Here is an 11,769-nt window from a genome sequence, read left to right on the forward strand (position 1 = left end):
TTATAAGTATTATAAAATTGGTTGAACGAAACAGCCATGGTTTAAGCCAATGGACTTAGACGGTATAACCATGTTTTGATTCACTGTTATGACATAAAAAGAAGGAAAGAGGCATGCTAGAATAAGAAGTCACTCCCGATTTTGTGTAACTTGCCGGAAAGATTTCAAAACTAACCACATCAAATCGACAAAAAAAATACCAAAGCAAAATAAAAGTAGATCATGAATATTTACAAGTTTCAAAGGTAAGGTACAACACCAGATGGTTATTATCAATCTCAGCGCATGATTACAATACCATGCAGTGTTTGAAAGACTCAAAGATGCTCTGTTAACGACACTGCTAGTAAGATTGCGTATGTATGTATGTGTAATTATAATTGCAGTCTGCTTAGTTTTTAGATTCTTGGCATGAGGATAATTTTGATATAAGGAGTCAGTTGACGTTATATCTCCGGTTATTGATAATAAATAGTCACTTCCGAATTGGTGTTATTTGCCATGAAGATTCTTAAAACTAGCACCATCAAAACGACCAAAATTAACCAACAACTCTAAACTCACCAATTCAAATTACGCTAGTAGTATATTCAGCAGTTTTTAAACACTTGAGACGTTGAATAAGAAGATTTTTTAGTAGGAATTGTCTACAACAGAAACGCCAAATACAATCAAAATGCACTCGAATTATCTAAATTCACAGAACTATACCCATAAATCCCATCAGATAGTTAATCGTGTGAATACAATATCTCCAGAATATGAGCTTGTCTGAGCCATAAATCGTCTTAAATATAAACATGCCATGATTCTGAAGTTAAGCACTTGGTAGTAAATATTCAAACTGCCAGTTTATAAGCTAAGTTTGCCTACGAAATGTTATGACACGTTATCTGAACATCTTGTTTTTTTACGAAAACCCCCCACCCCAAACAGACTCTAAGGATCAATTAAATAGGAATGATATACGAATTCGAAATTTTTAATATAATATGTCCAAGGTACAATATATGTTATAATATATAATATATACAGTTTGAAGGCCTGGTAAACCAATAGAATTTAAGTATCATTTGAGTTTGATACGAAGGGAATATGTATGTAAAATTTGTAACGGAAAAGATGCTATAAACACACTTTTGTGACCTTAAAAGATTGCAAAATTTAAACCGAAATATTTGTAATTTGTAATTTACTTTCAGTTCACATCACATATTAACAATCAGCAGCCAACATCATGTTAATTGATAGAAAAATTAGATGGCGGAAACATACATAAAAATGAACATCAACGCCAATGGCCCAATAATACGATATGTTTATTTTGTACGTCGAAAACCTTAATTTATTGTTATCTTTTGAAGGAATGTTTTTCTTTTGACCTCTCATAACATACTTGAATAAGATTCATTACGACTAGCATTGTACTTTGACATAAAAATACAATTTAAGCTTGATATTTTCACAAGATAGGTTTTGATTAGTGTAGGATGCAAAACGGTTAATCCAACTGAAAAAAGTCAAAACACTCGTTTGCTAGTTTTCGAAATTTCGCAAATTCTTGGAGGAAGTATTTACCATCAACATAATAAGTGTGTATTGGCGTAGTTTTCACATCAATTTAAACACATCGGAAGAGGCTAATTGACATGAAAAGTGTGTTTAGGATTCCAAATAGGCACTAAGTGTAGCTTTGTGTATAACACTGTAAAATTGAGTCTTAGTTTGAAGTATTGTATTTTCGATCTCATGGCATGCAATGATATATGCATTCGACATACGAGTTAGTCTCTATCTATCTCTATCATATGATGGGTTTGAAAATACATTGGTCAAAACGTTTACAAGAAGACCCGCTTGCCTCGATTTCAAGTCGATTGGGTTGTCTCTGAAATGCTAATGGTATAAGAAATTTAAACATCCAAAAGTGAAACATATCATTTACCCAAACTAAATGACATAAATAAGTTGTTTGTACTTCAGAAATCAATTGATGGAAAGTCACGAAATAATGATAAGAAAACGTTTTGCAATATATTGAAGACAAAAGGGGTGGCCATACTAAAATGTTTCGTTTAGAACAATAACATTTGTATGCCAAACACCAAAATATCTGTAAATGTCTAAAGATGTAAACAACTAAATCATGGTTAACTGACGAATTTGGTATATGATGTAAGTAAGAGACATGCTTAATTAAATGGATTAAACAATGACATCCTCTCATGAGATAGGAGAGCATATAGCGCATAATTTTCTATTATTAAATATGTTCATAGCAAATTGTACAATGTGGTATAGTTCCCATGTTATGGATAACAACAAGTGATTTAACAAAGACAAACATAAGATATACACCATCGCCATCAGTCTGTTAACATAACTGCTCATGATATTTTTTTTAAATATAAGTTACAAATACAGTGTCCGCAAAAGCAGCGTTAAGGATAATAATTAAAATATCGCTAATGCTGTAATAGCATACAACGAAAATGACGCCAAACGCGTGTTCAAACAGAAACGATAAATTTTTGTTAATGTATACTTTGTCATGGTTTGAAAGAAGACAACTGTGTAAAATATTGCATTATTTAAAACTAACATTATTCTATAAACTATTCTATAAACGAAAATTCCTACTTATTTTATGAAGAAACATACTTTGATACTTTCATAGAACATTTGAAATATATGTTTTTCCATAAGTGATGAACGTTTAAATGGACTCTCTCTCTATAATAATATGCAATACTTGTATTCTTACTAGCAAAGAATTTCTATTCAAGGTTAGTATTTGCAAATCTATTTCATAATAAGGGTACATACGATTAATTTTGTTTTTTTTGTTACACGAATTACGTAACACAGCTGTATTGTGACAACTAGCAGGTGAGTTTAAACAGGGCAAACAAACTCGTGTGTGTACATTTTTGCTTAGGTGATCCTAAATATAGAAAACGTCAATCAAGGAAACAATTTTGTAGCTTATTAGATCATCCTTCAGAACAACTGCAACGAGTTATCAGGAAGACAATTACCAACAACTTGTCTTCTGCTATAACATTCTAGAAATAGGCTCTCATATTGTTACGTTCCTAAATTATTTGTGCGGTGAACATTACAGAATTTTGTAAAATATTTGTAGATTATAAGGGGAAAATAGTCAAAGCATGGTATTAAGCATAATGTTGTGTGAATGAAAATCGCGTTCGCTTTTGGATAAACCCCGATAACAGTATAAAGGTACACGAATTTATATACGTAAATTGTTTTATTACCTTCCCTAAATGATTTCCTCCTGTAAATTTGTCGGTAAGTAAAAATAACATATGCTTGCTTTAAAGTTTACAAATCTATAGCCTTTAACAGCCACCTTCCCCCAGTATTTGAGATCTCAGCCTTACACATGTTCTAATATAAGCAAACTTGGCCCTCATTTCACGATAAACTGAAAGAAAAGTCTCAATCTCAGCCAGATTATATCATTATATCAAAGGTTTTTACACCTTTTAAAAGCGCATTCCATCAAAGAAATAGAGGATATTTGTTTATTTCAGCGTAAGATCGTATTTTATTTCACGAGTGTCATAGAAAAAAGCCACGAGTGAAAATGTAGCTTTTCTATGATCACTAGTGAAATAAAATACGATCTTACGCTGAAATAAACAAATTTTCTGTTTCTTTTATGCTTATTTTCGGAGTTTTTATTATTATTATTTTTTTTTAATTACCCCCTTTTTTCAAAAGAATGATATCTACGACACCACCCGTAGAACGCCCCTCATGCAAATTGAGTGACCTCATTTTTCATTTCCGGTTCGCCGAAAAAATAGTTATCCAAGTCATTTTGCTGTAGTTTAGAAATTGCTGATGTTTCAGTGCAAACTTAATAAAAAATAATTCATTAATGAACTTTTATTCATGTATATGTTTCAAAATAATAACAGTTTATTAACAATTAACAAATACAATTAAAGAGCACATGAATACAAACCGAATTACACGCCTCGGCGTTTAGTGAATGGAATATTTCAAGTCGAGTGAGTGTCAGTTAAACAAATGGGGATTTACAAATAAAACGACAGATGTTTAACTTTTAAAATAGTTCAATCGCTCTCGCTATCAGATATCAGCAGGATTCTCTTGTAGACAGGTCTTCTCTCCCCCTGACCGGAACATGGAGAAGGAATTTGTGGATTTCTGTTCACCACATGCTGCTTTTGCGAGAGAGTGTTTTGGTCTTGATTCTGAAAATTGAAAGTGACATTTCCCATGAAATTGGTGTTTACAAAGAAACCACGGGACATGTTCGGTGCAGCATCGGATGCAGGCAAGTTTCTTCTGGATGCATTGGTTGGTCCACCATTGGAATTGGCATTTGACAAATTATCCGAGATCTCCACCGACTGGTTTGTGATCAATTTGCTGTAATTATTCAGGCTGTTTATATTCTTATGGCCTGAAATTTGTACGATTTGGTTGGGAGGTACACCTTCGTCGTTGAGTTTCTGAACCATTCGTTTTCTGGCACTGCAAAAGAACATCAACAGATAACAAAATACAGCTGAAACTGACTTAAGATGAAATGAAAACGTGTTTGAGCATTCGTTTTGTTGTTTGAAAAATATCTATCCAAACTAGAGCAAATGTTTGACACGAGCAGCAACAATGGAAAACAACTATGGAAAATATGCTGGAAAAAACTTCAGGGTGAGATATTTTTTATTGAATAAATTGTCAGATATATACCTGTAGGGTGTAATTCTCTCTTCGTCAATGCCGGCATCTGCTTTCATTTCGTTCATGGTGTTATACAGTTTGTTAACACCCATTGCAGATTTCTTATACCATCCACCCTGACGTGAAGTACAAATGCTGAGAAAAAACGGGCTGCTTTCCTGAAGCATTTCAGCTGGGCGCATGTCTGTGTATGTTCTGTATAGATGAACTGGATCTCTTGCAGGGTCTCCCAGCACAGCATAAGCTCTTGGTTGGTTTTGTCTTTTTTTGGAGGAAAAGTGGTTTGTTTAGAAATAATAATTATTGATACAATTTTTATATTGAAATCAAATTCTCAAAAGCATTTTGTTACAAAAAAGTAAAAGCTTTGACATGACTGACACTGTTATGTTAATACCTTATGTCGCGTGCATTTGCCCCAGTACGGGTCTTTGTTTGTCTTTCTGTAGACAGCTGCAAGAACTCGCGTCCGGAGCCTTCATCGAGACCAACAGAAACATCACCCCACTTAGGATTATGGATCTCAGTGCCAGTGCGCATCCCGACGAAAGTGACACATATGAACCACATGGAGTGAATTAATGACTTGGCAGTGAAATCTCCAAGGGTTTTTGCCTCATACATTTTTTTCAATGTGCTGATCTGTCAGGGATTTGGTTTGATATTTTCACTGTTGTTTTTTCACTGGTAAAACCCCATATTTCATCGAAAAGCATCAAAGAATATCATTCTATCTACTTATGCGGAAAATTATATAGAAATCAGCCATTGAAACCCTCGAATTTTATTATGATGACAAACCACTTCCCAGGGATCTAAATCTTGGTTGAATTTTACAAAAAAATGTGCAGTTTTTAACACCAGCTCTCAGAACTACCGATAGTACATGCGTATGTGGTCGTGTTTGACGCAATAAATTTCCAATCGACCGCAGCATCCATTTGCTCTTGTTGTCCGTCTCTCTCGCTCTCAAATTCCCGTTTCCAATGTCCTTCCCTACCACTCACTATCTCTTTCTCTACTCATTCCCTCCATGCATACCACAAACTCTCTTTCTCTCTCATCCCATGCCTTCATTTATTTCGCTCTCTCTATTTTACTGTCTCTTTACCCGCTCTCTAAATTTCTTTTCAAACTTATTCCTGACTCCCTTCCTCTGATTCCCAAAGTAATTTCTCCTGTAACTTCAACCTAACATAAACGGCATATCCGCTCGTGCACAAAATTCCGCTTGAATTGTTTTGCACTGAAATTCTTTATTACTATGAGAGACATTGGGTGGAATAAATTAACCTAGAGTGTATTTCAGTCTGGCTTGCAATGCAGTTGGCAGCTAAAATTAGAGCTGATTGCATTTATATGACAATATTTACCAGATTTCTGGGAGGGTGTATTATTATTACTCGTCATTACGGGTTCAAATATGTATACATACATAAAATGTGCATTGCAACCTGATCAGATACAGATGTCACGAGGATCCACAACACATTATTGCTCATTATCAAAGCACAATTCTTGTTGAAGTACAAATGCTACAAAGCTTGCTCTCCCACAACCAACCATTTTTTCAAACTAAATGACGTAACAATTTATATGTACTTCAGAATGCAGTTATGGAAAAAAATGCCGAATTGATGATAAGGTAACGTTTAGCAATTTATTAAAGGCAAAATCGGTGGGAGACAAAAACTTGATTCAATGCCTAAAACATTAAGAACATTATGATGGCATAGGAGAGTAATGCTCATGATAAAACGAGTTTGTTTTAACCTAAGGTGCCTGAAAATGACGTCAAACGCGTTTAAAAATAGAACCGATAAATCTTTGTTAATATATACCATGTACTGGATTTAAAATAGACATCTTTGTAAATAAATAAATGATTTAAAACTGACATTGTTTTAATTCTACGAATATTTCTAGATTTATCATGAAGATACATACTTTGACACTTAAATAAAAATTTAAAATATATGTTTATTTCTCTAGTAATCTAAGTTTAAAGAGGCTCTCTCTCTCTCTCTCTCTCTCTCTCTCTCTCTCTCTCTCTCTCTCTCTCTCTCTCTCTTCCCACAAAATACTAATAGTTAGAACCCACTGTCTTCCAGGGATATTAATCTTGGTTGAATTTTCACAAAATAGTTGTGCAGGTTTTAAAGCCCAGCACTCTGAACCACCGATCGTATCTGTGATCTTGTCAATCGACCCCAGGACCCATTTGCTCTTGTTGTCCGGCTTTCATGCACTCATCTTTCCTTTCCCTTCCTATCATCCTGCTATTTCTCAACCCCCTCCCTTCATGCATCCCCCACACTCTCTCTCGCGTCCCCTCCCTTCACTTTGCTCGCCTTTTCACTGTCTCATTACCTTAATTACCCTTAAAATTCATTTTTCATACTTATATGACCAAACATATTCACTTTATACTTCAGTTTGGATACAATTTTCCATTATATGATCTTGAAGTGCTAACAAATTTTAGCATGTCGATATGTTGGCATATTTCTCCTGTAACTCCGTCCTTACACTAACGGCATTCCTGCTTATGCACAAATTTTCGCTTGAATTGTTTTACACTGTAGTTCTTGATTTCTATGAAGAGCTTTAGGTTTGGTCGATTTTCTGCATTAATGATTTCATTTTTTTCATAATCTTTAAAGGTTTACAAGTCCATAAAGAGATTTTTCAAAGGGTTCTAAACTATTTATAATGCTTTCATCGCGCCTATAACGTCTGTCGTATCAATAATTATTTCTATGACTGATGAGCAAAATTGTTTTTACAAATATTTCTTTTTAAATTTAAATATACATTGCAAAACTAGTTTTGTAAAATACATGTAATATGAAGCGAGAGCTTAAAAACGAATGCACCCATGCTTGAAATACCAAACAATTCTTTTTTTTGCCTAAAGTAAATAAATAATGTAAATTCATATACTAACAATCGTGAAATCTAGAGGCTAGAGATCACTAAAAAGTCCTACATTTATATTTTAATTGACCTCTTTACATGCGGAATAACCATTTGTTTATTAAACATTAAACAACGTTAGAAACAAGCTACGTTTCTTATAAAAAATAACGAAACCACTATGTTTCCGAAAAAGTACAAATATTGCGATTAAATGTGAACAAGCTTAAATGTAGATCAGGTAGATACAGAATTTTTAGGAAATGTTTTGATTCAAAAACCATTCAGCTTCATAGCCAAGTAGGATGGAATGTAGCCAATAGACTTAGATGGTAAAACAATTCCTTAGTTCACTGTCATGTGTTCAAAAGAAGATAAAGAATAGGCATGTTAGGATAAGTAATCATTTACGAATTGGTGTGTTTCGCCTAAGAGATTTCAAAAATCAAAACGACAAAAAACACCAATGCAAAATTAAAGCAGATTATGATTATCTACATGTTTCATAGGTGAGATACAACACCAGTTGGTTACACTATCAATCCATACAATACCATGCACAGTTTGAAAGACTATTCGGTGCTCTGTTAACGACACTGCTAATAAGATTGTGTATGTATGTATGTGTTATTAAAATTGAATTCTGTTGAGGTTTTAGATTCTTGACATAAGAATCATGTTTCTATCAGGATGACATTAACAGTGTATATTACCAGTTATTGATTATTAGTAGTCACTTTCCAATTTGTGTTATATGCTCTAGAGATTTCAAAACTTGCAACACCAAATCGACCAAAATTATCAAAGCAAGTTTAAAGCAGATTACCACTACATACAAAGGTTTATTCAGCTAAACATATATAAACCAACATTACATGAACGGCATTGCTTTATAGACCTCAAAGCTTAACAGGGTTAAAAATATTTATCGATTATGAATCCTTACAACGTTTCTCATGTAAAATGGCTTTGATGGCCTTTTTGAAAATGAATGAGTTTACCCATTTTGTTTTAAAGAAAAACAAAACCTAGAACTGTTAGATACTCAATCGAACAGATTTCTTTCAATCGAAGCCTTTATTACTTCAATTTCCTTAATCCTATACAACACTTAGGGAATAATAGAGCATTTGCTGTCACATTTTAGGATATGATTAGGAACGTGTTTTGAACCAAGTTGCTATTTATTTTCAACACTTGTGTTATGTACCTTATTCAATGTTTTAGGAAGTATTTGAAGCAAGAATAAGTCATTTTCTTTTATATGGGTCTTAGTTATGGGGACTCAAGAATATACAATGTATTGAAACTGTTCATGGTAATGCGTGTAAGAGATTTTTTAATGTGTCACTGAATGCTTGTAACGATGCAGTATTAGCTGATCTAGGTAGATTTCCTATGTATATAATGTCTGCACGGCGCTGTATGAAATATTGAATAAGAATTTTGAGTTTGAAGAATGATAGCTGTGTTAAGAAATGTTATGATATGCTTTTGTTCTATGATCATTTAGGCTTTGACTCTTGGGTGTATATTAAAAACAATTAGAAGCTGTTTGCAAGATTTAGGAGTTCATGTTATAATCTCATGATAGAAAAGGGACGGCACTATGGAATCGATAAAGAATATCGCTATTGTCTATATTGTGAATGTTTTGTAGAAGACGAATTTCATTTGCTACTTGTTAGTCCATTGTATTCAAATATACACGTTAAGTATATACCAATTTTGTATACGACTATCCATCCTTACAAACATTATAGAGAAAGTTTAACTGAGGTTGATGGTTTATCATAGAAACAATCATTATTTTCACACTCGACTCAAAATAAAGGCTTCACTAAACCAGGTACAAACAGGACATTTGTGTACTTTAAGGATAAACACAATTCTTAAATATATTGTACTCTAAACAAGGCTTTTCAAACTACGCTAGTAGTATATTTAAAAGTTTTAAAAACAATAAGTAGCAAATGTTTACAAGAGAACGCCAAATGCACTCACAACGTACTTGAAATATCTAAAATGTACAAAATAAAACCCACAAATCCCATTATATAGTTAATCGATTATATAAGATCACCAACTTGAGTTTGTCTGAGCCATAAATCGTCCAGATATAAACATGCCATGATTCTGAAGTCACTGTGATGTACTTGGATATAAATATTCAAACTGATAGTTTGTAAACAAATGGTGCCTACGAAACGGTATGACACGTTATCTAAAATATTGGTATGTTTAAGAACAAAAACACTCCAAAAATCAATTCGATATCAATTATATGTGAAATCGGAACATTATGTAATATAATGTATCCAAGTAACCATAATGTACAGTTTGGATGCCCAGTGAACCCATAGTATTTAAATATCATTTGCTATATATATGGAAAGCTACATAAACAAGCTCAGTAGGCAAAAGTTTAAATATAAACCATGTTTAATAGCACAGGGTTAAGGCCAACGACATAAAACACGAAACAATAATCATTAACAGGAAACACGGAACAACAGCACAAAATTTGATGATGTCTACGAAACATCACTTCAGAATCATGGCATGTTTATATTTTTTGGACGATTTATGGCTCGTACAAAGTCATGAGTTTGATGGGTAGGAATAACGTATGTGAAAATTATAACAAACAAGTTGCTATAAACACAAATTGCTAAATATGTTATTTCATGCTGAAATAAATAACAAAAGAACAAACTGAAAAACGATTAATTTGTAATTTACTATCAGTCCACTTTTAATATTAGTAACCACCAACTAATACCCTTTTTATTGACAGCAATACTAGATGGCGTCATCCGACATCAAAATTGAAAATCATAGCCAATGGACTAATTGAACGAAATGTTTATTTGTACGTCGTATTCCTATATTTCTTGTTATCTCTTGTGAAAAAACAAGAACAACAGTCAAGCTTAGGTAAATAACCGGAATTAGGACTGTTCGAGGAATAAAACATCTATCTTAGTTTTAATATGTTTACTGTGCCATAACGTTGCTGCGCGTTGCATTTGTGACGTCATATACCACGTGGGTAAATACACGTCACTATATAAGGGCTGTTTATTGACAGTTGTGTAAACAAAACATTTAACATCATCACCCTAGCACCATTCCATTTCAAGTTTTACGAAGGCATATTCATTGATCTCAAAATTTAATAATCTTGTACCAGCAAATGAAAACTGTGAGCATACATTCATATCAACCGAGGACGATGTTCCAATACGATAGACAAATGTTTGAAAAATAGGATGCGAAACATGCCCCACCAAGGCGAGCCATTTCATCACTGTGTATTATACTATTACAAAAACACATGTTTGGCATAACATGAAAACATCCATTGATACATCATTCACCAATCATCTGTTAAATTCCATGTCCATCAATCATCGGCTATTAAAAGCAATTGCCAAGACAGTTGTATGTCGATACACTGCTGGTGTAATATACTTGGTGTAGCTAATGATAGAAACTGTAGAAAAAGGCTGTGTTATATGCAGGGATAAGCGTCTTTATATAAATTGTAACGGGGCGGCAGGCTCCTGAACAACAATCAAGCAGGATCAATACATCCTTTTAAAAGAACGACTCCGTTCCGCTTTAAACAAATTGCAGCCTTTTTTATTTTCGGAAGGCTTGCAAATGCTGATTAATGCTTGGTCAGCATTTTTGTTCAGTTTCTTTTCTAAGTCTACTTAACTTTATTTTATGCATTGTAAATTCTATCTTAACTAGACTGTATTATTATTGCCAGACTATTATTATGCTGGAAGGGATATTATTGTTTCATTCGTTGGATACACAACAATTACTCCTTTTGAATACATCATTGGATGTTAGCTATTGTGCCGGTGTTTTCACGTTTTAGTGTACGAAGTTTGATCCCGTAAAACGCTGTTATGCTTTTAACCTGACATCCACACAGGCAATTTTATTTTCAATTGCACGGACCATTTGGTCATTTTAAATTGGTAACAACTGGAGACAAAATACCATCTAAAACTGATGATTGCAATATGTATATTGATCGTCACGAAGTTAAATCCAATTGCGATATGTTTTGATTTTCCAACTCAATAATTGGTATAT

General features: G+C 33.4%; 1 protein-coding gene across 1 annotated transcript; it reads right to left on the reverse strand.

Annotated features, from left to right (window-relative positions):
- Nucleotides 1–4,106: 4,106 nt before the first annotated feature.
- Nucleotides 4,107–5,364, reverse strand: LOC128204867 (uncharacterized). Its single transcript, XM_052906272.1, has 3 exons — nucleotides 5,138–5,364; nucleotides 4,750–5,001; nucleotides 4,107–4,530 (listed from the first exon to the last, which is right to left on the reverse strand). Exons 1-3 carry the CDS (start codon nucleotides 5,362–5,364, stop codon nucleotides 4,107–4,109), a joined length of 903 nt encoding a protein of 300 aa, XP_052762232.1.
- Between the last annotated feature and the right edge of the window lie 6,405 nt (nucleotides 5,365–11,769).

The sequence above is a fragment of the Mya arenaria genome, chromosome 10 (assembly GCF_026914265.1).
Source record: "Mya arenaria isolate MELC-2E11 chromosome 10, ASM2691426v1".
Taxonomy (NCBI): Eukaryota; Metazoa; Mollusca; class Bivalvia; order Myida; family Myidae; genus Mya; species Mya arenaria.